The sequence below is a fragment of the Montipora capricornis genome, chromosome 11 (assembly GCF_036669925.1).
Source record: "Montipora capricornis isolate CH-2021 chromosome 11, ASM3666992v2, whole genome shotgun sequence".
NCBI lineage: Eukaryota > Metazoa > Cnidaria > Anthozoa > Scleractinia > Acroporidae > Montipora > Montipora capricornis.
This window is the reverse complement of record NC_090893.1, coordinates 11,503,002-11,528,001: the sequence shown is the minus strand read 5'-3', so window position 1 is coordinate 11,528,001 and position 25,000 is coordinate 11,503,002. Positions and strand designations below refer to the sequence as shown.

The window sequence follows — 25,000 nt, the reverse complement described above, 5'->3', positions numbered from 1 at the left end:
GTTTGAAGAAAATTAAAGTGATAACGGTTCACATTAATTCGGTAATTTGCAAACCAAGCTAAGGGAACCTCACAGATACCACAATAAATATAAAGTTTGCCAATAAGGACTCATGTTAACATTATCAAATGCCCTCATAAGGTCTATAAAAACGCCTACAGCATAATTAATTTTTTTCAAAACATTCAAAAATGGTATTGACAAGTTCAAAAACAGCCATGTTTATAATAGTAGAGTGAAGTAATCTGAAACAATATTGGTGATGATTGGAAATATTGAATTTAGTGAGAAACCCAGACAGACTGAAGTTATACAGAGCCTCTCAAGGACTTTAGAAAGACATTGGAGAATAGAAAAAGGCCTGCAATTAGAGAACAATCCTGAAAGAGTTTGCACAGTTAGTTTAAAGTTTGTTTGGTTTCAATGGAGTTTTTTAGCACCTTAAAACACTTTGACAATAGTACAAAGACTCAATAGCTTGTCCAATGCATTAAGGCACCATTCAACAGTTTATAATGAAAAAGATTTCCCTGTTAATTAAAACAGGAGTAGGAATAGCACAGCAATTGCCTTCCACCAATATGTGGCCCAGGTTCAATTCCCAGACTATTGAAACGAGTATGAGAACATATAAAACTGTGGCATCTGTTCAGTAAGCCATTTGAGTACTTTAAAATGAGACCCTATCAGTAAAATGATTATATATTGCGAGAGTTGCAACTAAAACTTGCCAGAAGATCTGTAGAAACATGCCTTTGAAATTAAAAAGGTTTTCTTTTTTTCTTTTTAGCCAGTGGATTTGAACAACCTGCATCCAATCAAACTTCTGTAGGCAGAACAAATCTCCTTGATTGCCTATGATGACATTCTTACATGGGTCGTGCAGGGATGCCGCGCAGTGGTAAGAGCACTGGCCTCCCACCAATGTGGCCCGGGTTCGATTCCCAGACTCTATGTCATATGTAGGTTGAGTTTGGTTCTGTATTCTGCTCTGAGAGGTTTTTCCCCAAGCACTCCGGTTTTCCCCTCGCCTCAAAAACCAATGTTTGATTCGATTTGAGTTAAATAGATTTGATTTCTATATTCAGTGTCCCCAGTTAGTGCACCAGTGCTAAAGACAAGTGACAGTTAAATAAAAGTTCAATGTCAGAAGTGGGTAAACTTTATATTTTGTACCTGTAAGACGTATCGATCCATGAGAGCATTTTGTTGAATCTTATCAATGTCTCCCACTGCAAGACCAACCTGCGTAAAATAACACATAGGGCTGAGGACTTGTTTTGCTCCAAATAATACATTCAATTTGAATTTTGCAAAACTTGATCTCAGAGGGTAATTCGGTATCGATCCTCTTTCATTTGCAACTGAGAGTAAAGCCAAACATTTTTACAGAACTGAATTTATGATTATGGTACAAGGCACATAAAAACCACCGACGTCAAGATATTAAAATATCTAAGTAACTGTTTTCCATCATCATATGCACAGTCATTGGAATTAATAATTATGTGGTTCTCTCATCTCATGTTCATGAGAGAGCTTGCCTTGAATCCCCAGCAAGCTATGAGTTGTTTGAGAAAGACTAATGACAGGCATTTTGCATCATTAGGTCGAGATAGGATACAGCTCTATTGTTTTTAGGGTTAGGGTCCATTGTTGATTGGTTGTTTGTTTTGATCCATTGTTTGCTGAGCCAATCCTGAGAGCCCTGGCTTGTAATAGCTGCGTTCTGCCCCATTGGATCGGCATGCCATCTCTTACATTTGTGAAACCTCAATTTTGTACATACATTTTTAGAGAGAATTGGATAGTTTTTATAATTTTTAGTTTCCTCCTTACAAATGTGCCATTATTTAACATTTTATTATGACAAGCAATTCTTGGGCTACATAGAGCACTCTGATCTTCTGGTTTTTGGTCAAGATTTTACAGTACGGGCCATTATCATGTTTCCGTATTTTTTTCTCTCTTCTGAAATTCAAGTTGGGTTTAATATTCTATCACAACAGTACAAATTTAAATCAAGCAAAATTTAGTTTTACATGCAAAAGGTTTCCGTTCAACATTCAATGATGGAAAGCATTCACCAAGGGGAGAGTGTTGAATCGCTCAAAAGCACAAATTTTATGCAATGTAATAAACAATACTGGGGAATATTGACCCTTATAACCCACCAATTAATTTTTGCAGGCTCTCATTGGATAAAACTGATCACGTGATGCAACGACGGATGGACAATGGTTATCAGAGAATACCTGTCCTCTGATTATATTTCTATGAAAGGAAACCAGGAAACGAGCAAACGTTCAAGCTATAAACTTTTGATTGGTTATGAAAGACCCAAAAATTCTTTTTGCAGAAGCCAGTGATGGAGAAATTACAAAGCTGGTTGACAATGCAGGCAACAAGAAAATATGCTCTCAACGTCTTTGAATTGAGTTTTCTTTTTGTGTATAAACAAACTAAAGGTTAGTTACATTTTTTTTTTGACAAAGATTATTTACCAAGATACTACGGTATATAATTTTCATCCCTTTTTTTTATCGTCACGGTGGAGAAAAGGTTCCAAAACACTCTTGAAAACTTGGAGCTGTCAGAACTGTACATGTCCAGTGCGTTGAGGCGACTTTTTATGGACGCAAGAAAAGTTGAAGGATTTAGCCATACAGCCGCAATACCATGAAAGCCATTCGGGTTGGGCTGGACCGGTTTCTGTCATGTTCTCCACATAGACCACACAGAAAGACTTTTTCTATTATTGGTGACAAATAATTTCAGTCAGCTAAACAAAGCATTAGATGCTACTTTGAAGGATCTCGCTCGATTTAGCAGCAGAATCAACTACATTATCGTTCAACGTTCAAAGTCCGTGCAAGGCCGATTTTTCTTACTCAAACTTTCTTGGCTGTAATTTCAAAGGGCACCTAAAAATGCTACGAATTTTTGTGAAAGAGTGTTAATTCATCGGCTGTCCTCTTTTCGAACAATATAATTGAAAAAACATTTAGAAAAAACTGTGTTTTCATTTACGCTTTCAAGCTTTTGATCTTCGGGGCGTTATAAAGAGCATACTTGACATGACAACCTGTCAACCTTTCCTCCAATTACGGTGTAATTAAAATCGTGAAAACCAATGCGCCATTCACAAAAGCTGGCTTTTTTTTCCCTTTTGGATCTAAGTGCGTTCAGTGCATTCTTCTTGAGAAATTAATCGAAGGGTTATAAAGTAAATAAACCCCTTTCCGGCTTGCTGGTATATCGGAGGATAATGCCCTAGGCTGAAAGATTGTCCTCAAAATTTCACAGTGGCCAACTGTTCATTTTTTGGACAATCTTTCAGCCTTGGGCATTATCCTCCGATATACCAGCCGCCGCAAGGGGTTTATTTACTAATTAATAGTTTTCGTATGGACCTGCCATGACCTCAGGCCAATGTTCCCCAGTACGGCCCTCATGCTTGATTAGTAATTGACCCTTGGGCAAGAGAATGTGCATGGCTTTTGCAAAACCATCATCGTCATCATTTCGAACAGCTCGCCTGGAGGCTTAACTTGTTGTCAATAATTAATACTTCATAGTTAATTTTTTTTTGGCATTTGTAAATTATGCATTCATTCAGTCTGATGGGTACTTGTCTGCGGCACAATGTCAGGTCAATAGGCTAGTTCTGAATTGTGCAGCAACAAAAGAACAAAGTCTAAGTTCAGGGGAATAATTTTTATTTTCATTTGTCTTGAACAAAACAAAATGCTCATTATTCCCTTGAAGCTAGACTCTATTCTTTTGTTGCTGCACAATTCAAAACAAGCCTATTGGAATCGGTCAATAAAACTCACCAGCATATTCATCATGATAATCGGCATTCCAAGTACAAGCACAATAAAAAGAACATTGGTTAGTGTGGCAAATGATAATTTTTCCCAGGGCATAAAGTCGTCCTGGTAATTCAGTTCTCCCATTGTCATCACAAACATGCTAAACAAAGAGTAACCAATCCTGCCACTGAAAACTGCCTATAGAGACAAAAAACAACATCACAATCATCATCCTTTTCTAAGTGAAGAAGAGTATTAGTGTCCCTTTGACCAAAAGTGACCAAAGTTTTAAGCCTTGATTTCAAAAAGGCACCTGTTTAATTTTAACTGGAATTTTCCTATTTAATGGTCTGCCATTACTAACTTTAAGTTCTTGAGAGAGCTGGATCGAGGAGAAAATGACATCAAAGGTTCACTAGTTTAAGAAATTATGCAATGCGTGTGCACACCACAGAATTTATAATTATGCAGCATGGGAGTTTTTGGCTTTCAGACTTTTAAACTCACATTTTGCATAAATATTAATTATATAATAAGCTGCATTCACACACTGAAATTTTAAGCTAGTGAACCATTCAACTGAAGCTATGATCCTCGCAGTTATGAACCTTTGGTGTCACTTTTCCCTGGATCCAACTCCCTGAGGTCCAATCGGTCAGTTTTGAATGTAAGTACCGGTAATGGCAGACCATGAAATCCAAAACTACACTCAAAGTAAATGACCTTTGACTTTTTTTCACTTTGTCAAAAAAACAATTGAGACAAATAAACTTCACTCATTAAATTCACAACTTCACACCCTTGGGTACCGTGACTGTGGGCAACCAGATTGCCAGATTATCAGGCTAGTCCACCCATTCACAATCAAAGAAATAAACATAGTTACACAATAAAACCAACCTCATCCATTATCATGTAAAATGTTGTTCCGAATGCCATAATGAAGAGCATCCATAACACCAACACCTTTAAAGCATCAAAAAAGGCAACAGTTGATTGCATTATTAATTTCAGTCAACATTATGTCACAAGGGGAGTCACCACTGTATGGCAGGCACCTCTTTAAGGCTGTCAAGTCTGTGACCTAGCTTATACAAATGACCTGATTATTTTATTTTATTTTAGTCAATATGTTTCTGGTTGTAAATGTTTGGAGTTTTAGCCCTTGGAGTTACGTCAGATATGAGCACCCATTTTCTTATTTCTCTTTAATTTTGGATTTTTAGAATATTCTCATTCCTTAGTTTGTAGCTTACCGGTATTTATAATTTAGACTATCTATCTTTTTTCCTTTAGTTTTTACCGAATTGGATTAGAGAACTCCTCTATATCACTGATTTTACAATTGAATATAGCGGTAATCAAGTACCAGTTTGGTTAAGCTTGCAAACTCCAGTGCACTCAAGACAGACCGTCCCACTGTTGCACTGGGAACGCAAGAAAAGCAAACATAGATGGCTGCAGCAAACTGAATTTACTGTACATGTACATGTTGTCTGTAACAAAATTTTCTACAAGGTGTAATTGCATGGCCACATTTCAGGTAACTCTGAATGTACTCTTTTTGAAGACAAAAAGAAGCTTAGAAAAGGACAAAGCCAATTTCTAGAAGGCTTTACAATAATAAATTATGCTGACTGGTTTGCGTAACCAATTAGAAATTCAACTGACATCAATGACAATGATTAGCTAAAACACTCAAAAACCTATTGTCATGAAATGGCTAGCACCTAGCTTGCACAGGGGTTTCAAGAAAATTTTCAGTTCATTTTGGCGCGTGGTTTGAGTTGAGTAACCAACTGTATCAGCAAGAGGCCTTGTGGCCTCTTTCAAAAGGAGTGCCTTGGGGCATGCCATTTCTAAAAGAATGCAACAAAATGTCATGTTTAAAAAGCAAATTAACATTTCAAAAGCAAAAACTATTAATGATCACATTTGGACATCTTGGACATATTATGTCTGAAGGAATCTTTCTTTATCAGGGGCCATGGGGTAGATTTGAAAGTGCGGGAGGGGGAAGGGGGGGTGAGGGGGAGGAGCTAGGTTTTGGTATGGGTCACGGAAGTATGAGGGGAGGGGGAGAGAGGTTTAGAGGAAAACAACACCATAAGAAAAAAGGGACAGCCCCCCTAGCCCCTCCCTCTTTGCGGCCCCTGTTTATTTACTTCAGTTTACTAAGTGAAAAAAGTAGCTGACTTTATCTAAATGATGTATCTGATGCTTATTGTCAGCTGTCCAAACTTATTAAAACCACTAATTACATTTTTAAAGGCCCCTCTGAACATACCTTGACAAGTGTGACAAACATTGTCGTCAGCATAATGACATATTGACCATATGAAGACAATCTACATTTAAAATAAAACAAATCTTGTTTCAAAAAATTAAATTTCCTGCTAGGACTACAAGTTGCACCACAGTGGAGGTAGCTAACACTTGCTGGATGTTTAAATATTAATTAATATCCACAACTAGCCACTGACACTGAGGTGAATAGTTGTTTTAGTAATTATATTAAAACAGTGAGATAATATAGCACAAAAACATGATTTTACTTCCTTTCGTCCTGCAATGATTACAATGTTAGGGAGTTTAAGAAACAACTACAATTATGACTACGACAACACCACAAACAATAACATGATTGATTAAGAGAGCAGCACAGATTTTCATAAGTATGTTTGTGGTCCTCTGCATAATAATGACGTGCAATCAGCAAATTTGAAGATTTGATGAAACTGTAAGCATGCAACAGAGAATCTTTCATTCTCTCTTTTCACTCCAAAACTGCTCGTGCCACTTTATTTTAGGATATTCCGCCCATATTGTAGGCAAGGCTGCTGCCTAACAGTCCCCCGGTCACCTGGGGCACCTTATTTGCAAGCGTGAGCAACCACATTTCTGAATGAGTGGCCCGAACGGGTACCTAACTTAATATTGCAAGGTGATTCATCCTCACTATCTTGAAAATTTGATCCTAGCTGGAGATTAAATGATGAAAAAAGCATTGTGGTCTGAGAGATAAGGGCTCCTGTAATATTTTCTTAGGCAACAGTCTTGGTAGGATGTAAATGAGACTGAATAATCGTGAAAGACTTATGATAGAACCAAGTTATATATTTTAAGGTGATGTTTTCATCGACCGTCGCTGTTGTAGATCTTAAAGTGGTACTATGATCAAAAAATCATTTCCTTTTTTTCTTCCGATTTTGAAAGTGTGTTTGCTTAACACCTAACTGGCAAAATTTTGAGCTTTGAGTTTTATCCAAAGGCTGTTTATTTTGAGTGTAAGTTTTGGATTTCACGGTCCGCCATTACTCGCATTCAAAACTGGCCGATTGGACCTCAGAGGGTTGGATCTAGAGAAAATGATGTCATTTACTCACTTGCTTAAAATTTCAGCGTGTAAACGCAATTTATTACATATGCAAAACACGGGTTTAAAAGTCTGAAAGCCCGAAACTCCCGTGCTGCATATTAATTCGGCCGCGTACACACGCATTGCATTCTTAAACTAGTGAGTCTTTGACGTCATTTTCTCCTCGACCCAGCTCTCTCAAGATTTTAAAGTTAGTAATGGCGGACCAATAAATAAGAAAATTCCAGTTAAAATAAACAGGTGTCTTTTTAAAATCAGAACTTAAAACTTGGGTCAGTTAGTGTTAAGTTAACATAGTTTTGAAATCCAAAGAAAAAAAAGAATTGTTTTTTTGGTCGTAGTACCACTTTAAAGTCCCTATATTCGGGCATGCGAGTTGCTCAGAGGTAAATGGCAAGGATAATCAGGGTTTGAGTAGCCAATCAGAGTGTGCCTTCAATGATATCCACTGGAATTACCACTGTTCTCATCTGCCACATATGGGCTATTTCTATCTCCAGGTCTTTGTATTTACAATTGGTGTTTTTATCAGACCACATCAACATGGGTACATATGCTTTCCCCCTTATTCTTGATCACAACGTCTGGTCAGTTAGCTTTTATTGGTCTCGCTGTCCAGCTGGATGGGTATGTCATAATGGATAGTGATATCATCTTTTTCTACTACTGTTTTTGGATTGTGTTCATACGGTAACCATTACATTTTGTCCACAATGTCTACATTATATTCCCTGCAGATATTCCAGTGTAGGTGGGTTGAAATGATGTGATCTACAGTTTCGTGGGATCTACTGCAGAGTCAGAAATGAGGGTCAGTGTCATCTTTTATAATAAGATGTTGTTATACCTTGGTGAGGAGATATTGGTCTTGGGACACTGTAATAATATTAGTCCCTCTGTTTCTGACTTAAGCCCACTTGATTTTGATCCCATGATTTGTTAACTTCCTGTCTACATCCGCTTCCCTTATCCATAGGGTACATCTTCCATGCAATGGTTTTTCTTCCCATCTTTTTTTACAGTTGTTGCTGGCCTTGGTGTTCTGCGGTAACCTGGATTCTCTTTGCATACAAAACTGATGCTTCATCACCTCTTAATTAAGGAAGGGAGGATGAAGGGGGGTCTCTTGAAGGTCTAAACTCCTGTTTGTATTTTTCAGCCTCTCTGGGGATAGAGAGTCAATCATTGCTTGATGTTAAGTAGGCTTCCAGGCCATTAATGGAAGTCTTATCATGTCAGTTCAAGTTGGTCAAAACCTTGTCCGCCATCTGATCTTGGAAGATGTAATCTATAAATATCAGCTTTTGGGTGATGCATTTTTGCCATGATAAGCAGCTTTCTGGTTTTGGTGTCTAATTTCTTGATTTCAGACAGTTTCCAGTTAATGATATTAAACCTGTATGTGAACACTGGTGTAGCTATTAAAGGCGTGGTGGCCTCATGGTCAGAGTGTTCGACTCCGGATCAAGTGGTCCGGGTTCGGGTCCTGGCCGGGTACATTGTGTTGTGTTCTTGGGTAAGACCCTTTACTCTCACGGTGCCTCTCTCCACCCAGGTGTGTAAATGGGTACCAGCGAAATGCTGGGGGTAACCCTGCGATGGACTACCATCCCATCCAGGGGGGAGTATAAATACTCCTAGTTGCTTCATGCAAAGGAAACCGGAGATAAGCACTGGCCTGATGGGCCTTCTGGCTCGTAAGCAGTGACTTTATGGCTTCAATCCAGTTGGTTGCATTGACTTTGCTTTTTAATATCAACCTGGTTCTTCTGTAGTGTTATTTTCAGATCTTCTCTTTCATGCCTGCATGCTAAATGCCATCTCCCTCATTTACTCCAAGATTTCTCCACTTGCTCTAGTTTTTTTAAGGTGGTTGAGGTATCTAGGTCTTGATTTCTGGTGTTTAAATTATTGAGCTGACCTCTTTAGAAGGTTGCTTTTGTGCAATTTCTCTAGGCAAAACTCCATTCTAGATAATATCATTGCTGAAGGTTTTACAGTGGTAAGGAGTCCTGTTTGCTGGAAGTCATTTTTAGAAAACGTTTTCACGTCACCCATTTTAAACAAATGCCTTACTTTGCCATCCAAACTTCATACCCATGCATACTTTCATTTTGCAATGAACTGAGAGGAGCAAGTGCACGTCAATTGGCATAGATTCCATGGATCCACTAGAATGGCGGAGGTGCAAAGTTGTTTTCCATGATTTCAAACTTTCAGAGATGAACAATATGGTAGTTGGGCATACTTTATACATTTCAAGTGAACTCTTAATCCACGCACATGTGGGTTGAGTTTGTTGGTTCTCTACTCTACACCGAGAGGTTTTTCTCCAGGTACTCCGGTTTCCCCTCTCCTCAAAAACCAACATTAATTTTTGACTTGATTTGCTTTTATTATTAATTTCAGTTAACAGTGTCTCCAATTAGTGCTCCAGCGCTAGAACGACTAGACACTTAAATAAAGTTCCTTTCCTTTTTTGCATTAAAAAACAGAACCTTTGGTCTATTACTGAAGCAGACAAGGAAAATCAATTCCTTTGATTGATTAAGCTGGGTTACCCGTTGCAGGTGCACTTTGCTTGGGAGGTGCCTTGCATGGGACTGCAGGTCCCATTTGCACCTTCCTTTTGGTCTTCGGTGTTTTTTTTTTCCCCGCACTTGTAACTAACTATTTATTTAGAGAGAGACCCATTGTGTGCACCCAATTCTCCCACTTCATTTCACTCCTTTGAGCCTGCAATAGCTTGCGTAGCTGGTGGGATTTTTGGTACAGGAGGCAAATGACAAGCAGGTGCTGTGAAATTCACAGCACACCTCCCCAATCTACATGTTGCTTTGTCGCTTGTTATTAAAGGCCTCCTATACCAACAATCCCACCGGCTACGCAGCCTTAGAATGCCTGCAAAAGAGAGGGGAAACTATTATATATACAGACTGTGATGTAATAATTTAGAGAATTGTAATGTGCAGGGGTCTGTTGAGCACATGGCAAGGAGATTAATAGTGTTGTGTTTACTTGGCCATTTCTGTGCTTTTCTGTCATGATTTCTGCGCTTACAACAGAAACCCCTCTGTACTTTCGCAGAAGGCACCCCACACTCGGGTATTGCTTACCAGTATATCCCAAAGGAAGCCTCACCTTCTAAAGTAGAGAATGAGATTCATCCAGCCAAAGAAAAGTGCAACTGCGCCAGCCTGGAGTTTACTTCCCAGTTTACAATCACATGGCGGAATGACAAAAACAATGGCAGCAATGTAACAGATCCACTCAAAAATGTTCAAGAAGTTACGAACATAAGCCATCCTCTGTGCACAACAAAAACAAGATCAACCAATTAACTATTATGATCCTCCACGGCCATTTTTACACAAAATAATTTAATAAATCATGCTAGCCCACACATAGAGTACAAATCGTTGTTAGAGCGACTTTCTAAGGACCTCAAAAAAGTGTTTGCAATTTGTTTCACAGACCACTGTTTGGCCAGATTAAAGCAACACTTCTCCTTATTCCTGCCAAGGAAACTCCTAACATAGGCACTAAACAGCTTGATTTCCCAATCACATTACTGAATTTCAAATGATGTCAAAACGAAAGGCCAATCGCTTTCCACAAAGTTCCAAGGAGAGATGACATTGTTTGAATCCGCATTCACTTAATACCAATGAACATTTGCGCTCGTTTGTTTTTGTTTGATAAGCCAATAAAAGGTTTTGCATTTTTGCATGTTTATGTTCCCCTTTTACGTTTATTTTTGAAGGTCATATGAAAGTCGCTCCAACAATATTGTTAAAGCTATTGTTTGGACGTCTATTGTTTATTTGTTTATATATGGTGTTTTGCTCTAACTTTAAGCACTGTAACTTCTTGGTAGGCTGATAAGGCAGCGATAGTTTTCTGCCCTGAATACCCTGCCACCATTGTTTTCTTTAAGCTGCATCGCTTGAAGAACAAGGTAGATTTAAAATATAATAAGCTTAAACAGAAAAAAAAAAATTTAAATCAAAATCTGGAGGCTCTTCTGTGTTCCCTGTTTCTCCTATTTTTCGTTCTTCGTTATTCGTGAATTTCATAATGCGTCGTACCATGTATGAGTGACTTAAGAGGTGACAACTTTGTCAGAAATCAAACTGAAATTGGCACAGTAAGCTAATATAAATTCTTTACGAATTTCGTCGCGTGAACATCTGGTTGAAGAGCAAACCCAGGAAGAACGATTGGTTCTCCATAAATATTAAAAACACGGTTTACCGTCTTTCTGCTTGGGTGCAAGTGCAGACGAAACTTCCTTGCCGTCCTCCACGCAAAATCGCCATAATTCGTTCAAACATTTTACATCCAGAGTTCATGAGAGTTCATTTAGATATCCGCCATTTTGATTGTTTTCTCGTGCCCAGGCTTTCACGAAAATTGCACTTTCCGGTGACGTTTCATTAGGGCGCTTACGCAAGGACGATGCGATGCCAACGAAATATTATTTCCCGTTGTAATAACTTTGTTATAACCTCAAGTCGTTCGGAATGGAAAGTGTGTGAATCAATATTGCAGGAATAAAATTGGCGTGAATTGTGTGGTTGTTTAGGGAGAAAGTTAAAAATGTTTTGTTTTTCTTTTCACGTCCTTTACACAATACAACCCGACATTTGTTCAATTCACGTCATTGTCAGGACGAGAACGGCAAAAAAATGTACCAAAATGAAAAACACACGTGCAGGGCGTGAATAGTTTTTGTTTTTGCTCATTAGTGCTTTTGTTTCGTGGCGTTCTCGTAGCTGTCCTTGCGTAAGCTATCCACGCATTATTTTTCCCTGCCTTCAGTCAGTGCCTTCGTGAAGCTTCACGTTTCACGCTGAGTTCACGCTCTTCTTTGCATCATGGGTAATCAGGGCAACATGGCGGGGAATTCAAAGCAAAATATACTGTACATGACTCTACTTTATACTTTATAGCCTTTCGCCTTCATAAACCAAACAAATAAGTTAATGTTCACAACTGAGAAGAACTAGACTTGGTATCCGTTCTTTGGAATTCCTAAATATTGCTTTTTTTGTCTCCATACATTCTCTGTAATTTTGTGCCTTTGGAATCACAGGAAATGCATGGAAGTAACTCTTGTTAATAAAATAATCTCTACAGTAGCCGTTCTCTTCAAATTTATTCTGCCGCACCTTTGAGCGCATATCTTCTGTTTTGGAAAATAAAAAACCCAAAATTGCATATCATGAATACTTTTCATCGTTTTGAACTTCCTTACATTAAACCTTTGAATTTCTCTCCATCTTGCCCTGATTACCCATGATGCACTCAAGAGCGTGATGTTTTCGTTCTCGCACGCGCGCATAATGGCATTTTCTTTTAAATCATGGGCGCATGCCAGCGAAGGGGACCGAGATCGCGCTGACTGGTGACAAAGCGTCCTCTCTGATTCTCCTACAAAACCTATGACGAGAGAATGGCTCGTTTCTGGAGCTTGAAACTGTTTTTTACTCCGGCCGACCGATTCAAAATTAGGAAACGCATTTTACGGGAAACGGAGAGCAAAAGGGGACGTCGTAACCACCAAACTGCATAACAAATTTGATGTTTTATTTGCAAAGTACCTTACGAATGAGCGAAAAGATGTGTTTTATCAATAACAGCACAGACGAAACTACAACAGTGACACTCAGAAGTTGGGCTGTCTACAAAAAGAGAGAAAAGAAAAAGAAAGGAAATTGCTTGGCGCAAATCAAAACATAAACAGCAAGAGCTACATCGCCGATAAGTCATTACAATTGTCATGTATATTCGATAAATCCGGTTGAAAGGGGGTTTGAATGCATGTAGGGTTTCAGCGTTTGAACAGGTCCTTTAAAAATTGCAGTGAAATTTGATAACCGAACATTCTTTTAAGCTGGGTGTCCGAGTTTAGAGGCGAAGATGTTCAAAGCAAAGGCAATCTGGGCTTTTTACAAGATTCTAAAGATCTTTCGTTCCTTACCAGCATCTTTCACAACAAGTACATTGAAGCAACAACTGTCCACAAAAAAATAACGGAAAGAAGCCAGGAAAAAAATCAAAAAAAAAAAAAACGTTTTCTTACCAAATCTTTGAATGTACATCCGTACTATACGGAAAAAGAAAGAAAATGGAAAGAAAACCATTAAACAATCGGTACATTGCAAATTTTGGTGTTTCATGATAAAAGTGTTCAGTTTTGTGTGTAGTAAAAGCTGGGTGCCCCCTTTCCTTTAACACATAACTCTTTTCGTCCTTCTATGACTTCCTTCTTAATTTGGTTGCAGTTCGGGAAGCCATCTGCGTCGAAATGAAATTCGTTTTGATACATGACAGATAATAGAGGTAATAACAATGTGAAAATGGTGTGAACCTCCCTAAATGTTTGAAATAAAAGGGCAGAATCGTGATACAATAAATAAATCAAGCCTCGATGGCGTTGAACCAACAACTTTTTAGAGGTCTATCCTTGGCATCAAGTTTCACGTTATTTATTTTTCTCTTGTTATTTTGAGGAAGTGACCCACGAGAGGCTAGTCGCAAGACAGAAAAAGGATTTGTGTTACAAAAAGTGTCATTCCGCGGATATAAAAAAAAATACGAAATAATGAAAAGTGAGTTGTAATACAGCCCCCACCCACCCCAATAGTCCATTTCCGTGTTGCTGCATGCCTCAGTTTCAAAGTGAGTCCTGGTGCTCAACCATTCAAATGGAAATGAGTTGCTTATTCTCATGCAAATCAAACTCATTTCCAGTTCAATAGTTGAGCACCAAGACTCACTTCGAAACCGAGACAAACAGCAACTCGGAAATGGCCTATTAAAAGCCGCATCAGTAAATGCTAACGAAGGCAGAACGTCGCCTTTACCTATATCTGCTCAACGTCATTTCATGTTTCCGTGCATAAAAATGGGAGACCGGGATTCCATTAGGGCATTAAAATCCCTCACATAATACTAAAGCCTCGTTTTCGCTAGGGACGCATGCACAAGAATGTTTATTTCACCGTAGAAACGGGGTTGACGCAAGCATAAGCACAAGGGCAAGGATCTTTTTTTTTTCTTTTTCCTTGTACTAAGTCAAAACAAAACACATCATAAGTCCCATAGAGCGCTTTTCAATTGAGTATCGAAAGTGATTAGCGAATTTCTTTGGCTTTGCATTTACTTCACTCAGTGATTGGTTCAAAGTTCTCGTGCCATTTTTGTCAACCAATCACGAGTGAAACCAAAACCAATCGTGGCTCGCGCGTGCACATTTTCCCGCGCTTTGTGTCGGTTACCTGTAATTACTCCGAGTTTTGATTGGTCTACTGGATCACGGTCTCCGTCCTTTTTGATTGGCCAAAGTAATTACTTTGGTTTTGGTTTTACGACACTCAATTGAAACTTGCTCTATAGGCTTGTATAAGTACCTCATCAGCAATACTGGTGATGTTTCCGCACAAATATGCTTCTTCGGCTTTTTCATACACGGCAAGTGCGGTCAATGGAATGATAAAACAGAGATACGAAAACATATTTACAGCAAACGTCAGCCAGCCATATTTCTTCCTGTGAACAAAGGGCGCTAAAATATTACACGTTTATGTCGACAAGAATTTCTCTAACACAGTATTATATTAAGCAAGAAAACAATTTTTGAAAGACGTCAAGCAGTCGAAGGGCGATAGTTGGCGGTCCACTCCCCAAATTCTTTAAGGTGGCTCAAACCAGTTTCAACACTTGAAAGAAACGTTCTTATAAGAAGGATTGACACTACAACACTTTATCACTTAACAGGAATGTTATGGTACCATATCAAACACCAATTATTTTTGAAAAAGATTCGGTCATTTTTGTGACTTAAAAAGTTACCGTGGCAACGGGAAGGCCTTGCAAAAACACCCTTTTTAAACTTTGAAGAGAGTTTCATCTTGGCCTGTTGATCTCTTTTGCGCAATAAAAAATTGGGGTCACCAAGTTCGTTTTTCACATATGAGCAACTGAAGCCAACATATAGGCTGTTTTTGCAAGGCTTTCCGTAGCCGTGGTAACTTTTCCGTCACAAAAACAACTCAGTGCAACTTGTTCAGCAATAATTAATGTTTCACATGGTGCCATAACATTGCTGTTACGTGATAAAGTGCTGTAGTGTCAATCCTTCTAATGACAAGGTCTCTTGAAAGCGTCGAAAGTGGTTTGAGCCACCTTAATAGGGGATCTCAAATAATTGGCATGCTTTCTACAACTACTTTTGGGTAAGAAGAATCTTGGGTGTACTGAAGAAACTAGTGCCCCAAAGCATAGGCATCGATCACACAGACAAGCAAATGGATTTCTCTTGCCAAAACTGATGAATAGCTTCTCCTTACCATTTTGTATTTAACAAGACAAAACTGACAGGATGTGTCAAACACCTCTCACGCCTGTACTGTGCCATGGTCTGTAAAAAACAATAAACACTTAATGACTGGTTCCCCGGGAAACAGTTCATTTTGTTTCCGAGGTCTCCCTGAGGCGCAGCAGAAGGAAACATTAGATTCTACGGAAACAAAATTAATTGTTTCGCGAGGGACCAGTCATTAAATGATTTGCTATGTGGCGCAAAAAGAAAAACCTGCAACGGCAACAGCAACGGGGGTCGTCGGAAACAATGCACTGTTATCCTCTGACGTCATAGATTTTGCAGTGTTGCCCGCTCACAGACTTTTGGCGGGAAACAGGTTTATTGTTAGATGTCATTTGACCTCGAAGTAACCAGTGAGAGCGTGCGCTGTTGGGGGAAAATTTTCAGCCATATAACAATTAACAATTATTGGATGAGGTTGAGAATGATAGCAATAATTATCAAGGCCAAAGTTTGTGTTATCTGCCGAAGCAGAAGTCTGAGACGGCTAACACAAACTGAGGCCATGACAATTATCGCTATCTTGCGAAAACCGAATCCAATAATTGTTTTATTATGCGTATTCCTGAGCTGAGCTCCGCCATGACAAAACTGATCAAATTGCTGGTTGGTGTGTTAGGTGACGTCACTTTTGCATGCGTAAAACTATTGTCTGTAGTTATGACGTCAATTCTACATGTATAAAATATATTGTCTGTAGGTATGACGTAAGAGAAACAGAGCAAGCAAGAATAAGCTGCGTGCTTATAGCCAATCAAAATCGAGCTGGTGACACCAATGTATAATAGTGGCATTTAAATGCATACTATTGTTATTGCGCATACGTTCTGTCAGAAGCGCACGAGTAGGAGCTTGCCTCTCCTATACAAGCCCTATGAGTCAACCTTTGCTCTTATCTTTCTATTTTTAGAACGCCAGAGTTCTTCGGCTCTGTACACACTGTTTAGAATAGCCAATCAGAATAAAGGTATTGTGGAACAAAGACAACAATAGCAAAAACAATGAATGCAAATTGTGCAAATTGATGTAAATTGTTGTAAATGTGAGTCCCCTGCTAAAGGATTAGTTCTAAAAATAGAGAGATACGCGCAAAGGTTGACTCAAGGATATAATGCATTGGGAGGCTCCTAGTCATGGGCTCCTGGTTCTGCGCATCTCGCGATACTCGGATTTTCTATCGGCGGTGCTTATTAATACAGGGATATTTTTGCGCGGTTCAAAACTATGCGGAGGAGTGCAACGTACGACCTTCCTTCCTATTACTAGTTCGGATGCAATACCACTGAGCTATAGCAGACTAGTAGGACTGAGCTAGGCCAGTAAACTAGGTTCAGCTGACAAATTGTCTCGCTCTACTGGCTGCTAGGGCTGGAATTGTCGAAATGGTGCAGCCTCGTTCCTAGCGTATTTCTTTTCAGTCCTTCAACGACAAAGGGGGCAGAGAAGAGAGACTATGGGAACGGAGCTGGAAACGGTGTTAAGGTTAAGAGAATATTACACTCGACTGTCAAATCATATACAAAGAAACCAAACAAGTGCAATCAAAAGACTCTCTGCAGCTGCGTGGTCGAGTAGAAAGTCTGCGCACATTCTCTTGCTAAATTAAAGGTTTGTGTCTCTTAGTGTAAATGATTGGTGATTGGCTTAAAAATCGCGCTACATTCTTTGACGATTGGTTGATTTCCTTGTCTTCGTCGGTTGCTATTGGCTGAAGTGATTACTTTGGCTTTCTTTTTTTTATCAGCAATGAATTGAAAAAGCCATCTCGTCAATACTATCCTCAGATTTTATGTAAATCACATTCACTGTCATTGCAGCTCCATACAGTTGCTTGTAAAAAGAGTCACAGTAAGACCGGCTTAACCGCTTGAACAAAATCATTGTATTCTCACTTGTACGTTAGACGTTAGGTAACATAGCGGTCAACTAAGAATTTGGACACCATGCTCAAACATTTTTTACTTAATTAAAATAATAAAAACATCACTACTAAATATAAAAAAGTTTGTAACTAAATTAAGTAAACACGTCAAGAGGAAATAAAATTGTATTGTATTGTATTGAACAGTAAGAGCGCAGAAAAGCTCTTTAGGACACATCGATGTTACATCTATATATACAGGCGAGAAATCGAAGATATTGTTTAAAAAACGACCAGCAGTGTTTAAAAACACGAGGCGTACTCCACAAAGTGTGTCCCTCTGGACTCAAAACAATGGTTCGAATTGTAAGAGGAGAATATTAGCACACCAGAAAAACAGGCGATGCTTTATTAGTATTCTTTATATAAAGAATACCAACGAAGATTGTTTTATCAGGATATAAAGCTCATGCAGGTGACGTTTTATCGGTGTTTTGATAGGCTGTTATAGGCTCATGAATTATGAACGAGTTGTTTAAAGGGCGTGAAAATGGGCCATTACCGAGTTCATGTCTGCCTCCTCTTCAAAGCGAGTCTAAGTGCGAAGTTTTTGTGATTGTAATTAGTTCTACTTTACATATGAATGAAAACTAATTTTCATAAGAGAAACTTCGCACCTAGACTCGCTTTGAAGAGGAGGCAGACATGAACTCGGAAATGGCCTATTAAATACCGAACAAGGTTAAAAATAATAATTGTAGTAGAGTAAAGGCGCTGTTACACTGAGAAATTTTTCGTAAGACTTGTCTCGCGACGCCATTTCTGCAAGTGTTCTCACATTATGAAACAAGTTGTTTTACGGGTGCTACTACACTGAGCAACGTTTCATGCAACTTATCTCGTTTCGATGATCACATGAGGTTAAAGGAACATTTTCATTGGCTGGTGCCGCAAACCGTTGCTACACAAGTTGCAGGACATGTTACACTGCGCAATTTCAAAAAAAAAATCCGATTGCAACCGTAAATTCTACTTTCCAGAACGCTTTCTGCAACTGGTCTCGCTACATTTTTGGCCGTTGCAAGATATGTTGGTCAATGATTCGTGCAACTTGTCTCGCAACGTCATTGCGAGACAAGTTGCACGAAAAATTGCCGTGTGACACCGCCTTAAAGGCGGACAAGTTCTACGAAAGAAGGGAGTAATGTAAACAGAGTGAAAACATTTGTTTAGTTTCAAGAGGCCAGTTATTTTGAGTATTTCTCAGACGGTAAAACACGCTTATACGTTCAGCAAGAAAGCATTTTATCTTAAGCTTTCAAAGTCAACGACAATCAGGATTAAACAGTAGTTAACGTAAAAAAGGAAATTGAGTGATTTTTCTTCTCTTTTCACATGCCTTGTGCTGCATGAGACAAGTTAAACATATATACTGACCTCGATGAGTTGCAGAGATGATTTGTCAGGCTTAAGGTCCTCTCCTGGGTAATGACCCTGAATCAAGTTCAAATCGTATTTCACCTAAAGGGAAAACGATTTCGCATCAGCCATTTACTTCAGAAATTAATGACCACGGTTCCTTTTCTTGCAACACTATTTTTCGCCTAAGATCAACGAGTAGGGCTAGAATTGAGAAAATAATCGAAACCCAGCACTGCGTTCTGGGGAAAATCAATGAACATTTAAATCATTCACATCTCTTTAATTTTTCCATAACGACACCGACCTCGAAGCTTTAACCTCTAGCTAAGGATTCCAACATTTGGCCAACACTTTATTAGGCATCATATTGGATCACTTAGCATCTTATGTCTGATGATGTAGAGCTATCGTCATCTGGTCGGTCGGACAACTGTTATCCAACATGGTCCAACATCGCTCCCTAACTGTTAGTTGGAGCATAAGGCCGGAGTTATACGATCAAATGGAAACCATATCATGGGGGTCGCAGATAAAACCTGTTTTTACTGCATGTAAGCCATGAGGTCGTCGAAAAAATCGCAATAAGAAAAACGTTCTGATCTTGTCGACTCGAACTCAGTCCAGCTCACAGTCCACTTCCGACCGTCCACAAGTAAGACCTGGTCTTGAAATTTACATTGAATTACCTCGTTTCACTTTATATCATTTGTTTTTCCTTTACTGAATCCATTATTGTCGTTTTTGACGTTATTTCCCCGTAGCAGTTACCAATGCAATGGTGCATTCGTCTTTGTCGTTTCTCGTCGCTGCAATAAAAACTCTTTAGCTCCATTTATACGTTATCACTTATATCACTTACGCAATTCGGCTTACCATGTAGTTTTCCGACGAAGGATCTCCTTTTTCTTCAACACACTGGTCAAGCAAAGACTAGAAGAGGCAAAAAAGCTTCATTTGGTATTGGTTCTCAAATTTTATTATCTCTCAGATGGAAGAAATTCAGCGTAACGTAACATTTTCACTTGTGCTGATTACAAGGAAATCGCCAGCATTCTTTTAGGGGCTGTGGAAAGAGGCCCACGTTTTACTTCCTGTTACAGTTGTCAAAGAAAAGGCAGCCAGGCAGCACATTTTTTATTCAAGAGCTATTCAACACTTTGAGATTGTGACCTGTCAGACCTGTGACCTCCCACGCCAATATCATCTTCTACCAATTACTAAGCTAACAGTCCAGTGGTGTCACTATTATAGTACCAGGAATATCGAGAAAACAAATTTCCTCTAGATACGAAAGGACGTCAGCCTAATCTTTCGGGCTGTACACACGCTTCATATGCCTTATCTCAAATGGATTGTATCGTCTTTGAAGTTGCAGTTGTAACTCGATTTGTTATTGTTTTTTAACATAGTTCTATCATTCTGTAATTGTAACTGGTCAGCAGTTGTTCTTACAGTTGTAATTATCAATGTAGTTATAAATTTGTTAGCAATTTGGGTTGTAATTCTTGTAGTTTAGTAGTTTGCCTTTGTTGCTGTTGTTGTATTTAACTTGAAGTAGTTGTCGAGACACTTTTAAGTACGTTTGCCTAATTTTTACGTCACTGGTTCACTCCGCTTGAAGTTGGCAATCGATGACTCCTGCTCCGGCAATGTCCTCTACCTGAGTGCCTCCCTTTTTGTGATAGAAATCAGAGCGATTTCATTAACTCTTTATTCAATTGCCTTACCACAGCTACTTCAGGCATCTTTATAATAATTTTCTTCATCAGAGGACATAGGGCTGTTGAACAATTCCTTAACGCTTCGTCCCACCTGAAAAGAGGAAACAAGAAAAGTACGGTGTGGTAAGAGAAAAATCTTGTAACCGATATTAGAAAACTCATAATCCAAGGTAACAATATGAAGGCAATTTCATTTGCATTCAGCCCTCAGCACAGCATTCCTATTCACACCAATATCTCTCGTCTCTGGTAACGATACCCTTGATGAATGCCTTAATGCTCTGCTCTAAATGGCTCAGTAGAGCTAAAATCACACCATTCGCTGTAATCAACTGACTAAATTGATATCCCGTGGTTGTCATCCATGTACTTTTAGAGCTTAAACCTTCACCCTTTCACATTTTGCTCAAACACCCACGTACCCCTGTGACGAGAACAACGACAAATCTTCCTTGGAGTCCTTGGAGCAGCAAACGGGAAAACTTCATTGTTTTCTCGTTTGTGGGCTTGTCTAGGGAGTTTAAGAAACAACGAAGGACACGTCCACGGAAACGCCTCAAAACAATAATATCATTGGGTAAAAGAGTAAAAACATTGTGCTGCACGTGCGTACATATTTTTTTGTTATATACCTAGCCTTTCACTCAACAAAACGAGCACTGTGATTGGTTGATTCTTGGTCACGGTGCCCCTGATCAAATTTGATCAAAGCTTTCCGAGGCTTTGAAGAGCTTGCTAGCACGTTAAACATCGAGTTGAAATCACCACAATTCAGGGGCACCCAACGTCAATTTTCGGAAAATATCTGTTCGGAAGACGATTTGAGATCTAGAATTTTTGGAACATTTGTTTTAAAATTCCTTGCTTGCCTGCCTGTCCTAGGATTTTCGAACATCTAAAACATTGTATAATTGCCCATTTTTAACGGATTTTACCCTAAAAAGGACACCTAGAATTTTCGGGAGCCTTTTTTCTGGCTGAAATTTTCGAAAAGGTGAGTTTTAATCCCTATAATTTTCGGATCATAAGACTTTCAGCTAGGAAATCCGAACAGATGAAAAACTTTTAGGGGATAAAAATATGCCCATATCTACCGTTTAAATACTAACATACGTTTAACAATGCTATGTTTAAGTCGTTTTGAACTATATTCTCGTTGGGTGCCCCTGACAATTGAGGTTTTGACGACGTCAGACACAAATGTGAACGTTTTATTCTCTACTTTTACCGGCTCTAAAAAAAAAACGTTCGAACCAATTAGTTATTGTAAGGATTATTCGCCCAAACAGTGCGACTTGAACGAGATTCAATAATCAGGAAACAATTCGCCGTCGTAGATCTGAAAGACCCAACTGAGAAGCTTTGCGTCGACATCCACACTTAACTGTGAACAGGGCTTTGTTTATATATATACATTTGGACTCCCAAGAGAATTTAGTACATGAATGCCGCCCGATGTGATATTCTGAGTGTTCAAGTATAGTTTGACAAGCACACTAACCTTTCGTGTTTAACGATCACTGCCGCTACTTCTCTTTGATCTGTCCGAGTGGCGATGTCTAAGATGTTTTCTTGATTGCTGTTCTTTAGAATCTGCGCATTTTTACTGGACAGAAGGAAATTCAGGACGGCAGCATGACCGTTGCTTGCTGCCAAATGCATAGCGGTATTCTGAAAATCAGGCAAAATGACGGAAAAAAAAAAACGGTTTAGGTACGTTGCAGATATGGAGGTGTCAACAACAACAACCAAAAACAACTTTTCTTAGGTGCAGATGGATTTAGCACTAGAGCACTAATTGAGGACACTAATAAAATTAACTCAAATCAAATATTGGTTTTTGAGGAGAGGGGAAACCGGAGTACCCGGAGAAAACCTCTCGGAGCAGAGTAGAGAACCAACGAACTCAAACAACATATGACGCCGAGTCTGGGAATCGAACACGGGACAGATTGGTGGGAGGCGAGTGCTCTCACCACTGCGCTATCCGTGCTCTCCTAACAAAACGTTTAATTTCGTGATTTTCTCGGCTTGCTCATTAATTTGGTGAGAGATTAATAAAAAAAGAGTGCCACTTTTCAACCAATCAGGCTTTGGCCATTCAAAAAGTGAATAGCGCTATCCATTGGACAAATCATTAACAAACAGAAGAAAGAACAAAATTATCAAGTGAGCTGTATTCTAACCCTATAGGTCGGAGTCGCAAGCCATTAGCCAATCAGCAAACGACATTAATTAAGAATGAACCACTACTGGGTAGAATATATACTGTTGCCTATGAGATTCCCCAGTGAATAGCCTGAGAACGCTACTCACACAAAGCGCCGCGAGATGGCCCATTGCATGCTGGGATAGTATTATAGGTCCAGAAAGACTCATAAACGGAAAATATTCGGGTGATTAACTCCACCTTGCTCTTGTCAACATCGTTGATATGGTCCTCAAACTTGTCCACCATGAGTTTACAACAACCTAATGCTCCCTTATGAGCGGCAAAGTGAAGAGGAGTTCGCTCCGTCTGATCTCTGAGATCAAAATAAAAGAAAAAGCGAGTTGGTTTCAAACTTTTAAAATGATACGCATCGCCAAAGTATCTAATGTCCTGAATCTTTGTAATCACTAGAAATTTTTCAAAAACACCCTCAGAAAACGTTCTGTAAACATCGAAAGTTACGGTTCACATTGCAACAAGACCCGGGTTGGTCGAAACATGGTTAGCGCTAACCAGCGTTAAATACCATGGCAACCTATACGTTTTGATTGACCTCTTAGTGCTAAAGGCCCAGTAATATGGGCAACATTTTTCGTGCAACTTGTCTCGCAACAATGTTGCGTTCCAAGTTGAGCTGGTTTGTTGCGCGTATTACCACCTTCTTGTGCAGCAAATTTTTATGTTGCAAAAGTAGACGTGGCTTTTACTTTTTGTAAAAGAAAATTTGTTGCGCAAGAAGGTGCTAATACGCGCAACAAACCATCTCAACATGAAACGCAACATTGTTGCGCGACAAGTTGCACGAAAAATGTTGCCCGTATTACTGGGCATTGACCAGGCTTCGAGCCGTGAACTGGCCCCTGGTTGACAATCAGACATAGTTTGATGCTACTCTGGTTTCAAAATGTTTAGAAAATGTAGCTTAAAGGTCCAATTCAAAGATCTAACCTTTCGACACTTCTGTCAAGTGTCTGGTGTCTAGTGTCAAATAAGTAGCATATAAAAGGGCTCTTGCGATGAAATTGGACAACCTCTGGTGAAGATACTAATACAGGAGTGTAGGTACGTTGGGTACTTGAGTTGTAACTTTTTAAGTATCAAACTATGTCTTTCTGTAAACAACTTATTCACTACAAAATCGAGGGCCTAAAGAACATTGTTAAACTTGAAGAAAATTTTCGGCTAACTGGCTGAGATACCATGTCTCCTGGAAGAAAGGAGACCCAGATCTTTTGCACGTTTTGACATACCTTTCGATGACTGCGCCAAGCCTCAACAGGGCCTCGGCTGTGTACTCATATCCCTCGGAGCAAGCGAAGTGCAGCGCTGTTTTGCCTTGCTCGTTCTGCATGTTTATAATCTTACTGCTCTGATTATCCATAAGTGCTTCCACAGTTTCAGTCCAACCATATCTGAAAAGGGAACACAGAAATACCAAAGGAAGCTGAGCCAAGTTGCCTCTCTTTTCCCCGATTATGTATCAACAACTTAACAATTATCTACTCGTGAATAACTTCTTGAATTCTCGTCAATCTGGCTTTCGATCACTTCATAGCACACTGACATCGTTATTGAGACAACAAATAATTGATGTTTATCGGTGTGGCATTTATTGATCTAAAAGAGGTACCATGAAGTCACTCGCTCATTACGGAGTTGATCCAAATTCTGTCCGATCGATTTTTCGCCTCCTACCTACAATCAGTGGTAAAAGTAGTTGTGACGCTAAGGCAAGGATGAGCCTGAGAACCGCCAGACTTCATGAACGCAAAAGCGCAACTGTCAACATTCCACTAAGAGCTTCGAAATTGAAGTCCTCCCCTTCTCCCACCTACCAATGTAGGAAATATCTGTTCATGACTGGGAACATTGTTCTTGGAGTGTTTTTTTTTTTTTTTTTTTTGGGGGGGGGGGGGGGGGGGGAATTATCCAAAGTCAGTAAGAAAACCAACCTCAAAAGGTGTCCGTCGCAAGACTTTTGCCACTGATTGTATGTAATAAGTCTCAAAAATTTAGTGTTATAACGGAGCGTTATCCAGTGCAAGTGAACTTAATTGCGGGGTATCCCGGGGCAGTATACTCGGGCCTTATTTTGTTTGATATTTAGAGACCATCTTTATAAGTGCCTCAACACGTCTTTAGCCTGCCAGCAGGCTCCAAGCCCCTATATTTCGACCGCGTGTCATTTCAAAAGAAGAGTC

The 25,000-nt window shown here is 39.3% G+C and overlaps 1 protein-coding gene across 5 annotated transcripts in view; it reads right to left on the bottom strand.

Annotated features, from left to right (window-relative positions):
* The window catches only part of LOC138022959 (transient receptor potential cation channel subfamily A member 1-like), a 57,222-nt gene that overhangs the window by 8,195 nt on the left and 24,027 nt on the right, over positions 1-25,000 (bottom strand). For all 5 annotated transcript variants that reach the window (XM_068869982.1, XM_068869983.1, XM_068869984.1 and 2 more), the window contains 15 exons: positions 24,050-24,211; positions 22,998-23,112; positions 22,089-22,258; positions 20,594-20,678; positions 19,740-19,796; positions 18,882-18,965; positions 15,549-15,619; positions 14,610-14,748; positions 13,280-13,303; positions 12,798-12,878; positions 10,336-10,502; positions 6,103-6,163; positions 4,716-4,781; positions 3,837-4,013; positions 1,177-1,245 (listed from right to left, as the gene is read on the bottom strand). In XM_068869982.1, coding sequence (XP_068726083.1) covers positions 1,177-1,245; positions 3,837-4,013; positions 4,716-4,781; positions 6,103-6,163; positions 10,336-10,502; positions 12,798-12,878; positions 13,280-13,303; positions 14,610-14,748; positions 15,549-15,619; positions 18,882-18,965; positions 19,740-19,796; positions 20,594-20,678; positions 22,089-22,258; positions 22,998-23,112; positions 24,050-24,211 — 1,528 coding nt within the window. The remainder of the gene's footprint in view (positions 1-1,176; positions 1,246-3,836; positions 4,014-4,715; positions 4,782-6,102; positions 6,164-10,335; positions 10,503-12,797; positions 12,879-13,279; positions 13,304-14,609; positions 14,749-15,548; positions 15,620-18,881; positions 18,966-19,739; positions 19,797-20,593; positions 20,679-22,088; positions 22,259-22,997; positions 23,113-24,049; positions 24,212-25,000) is intronic.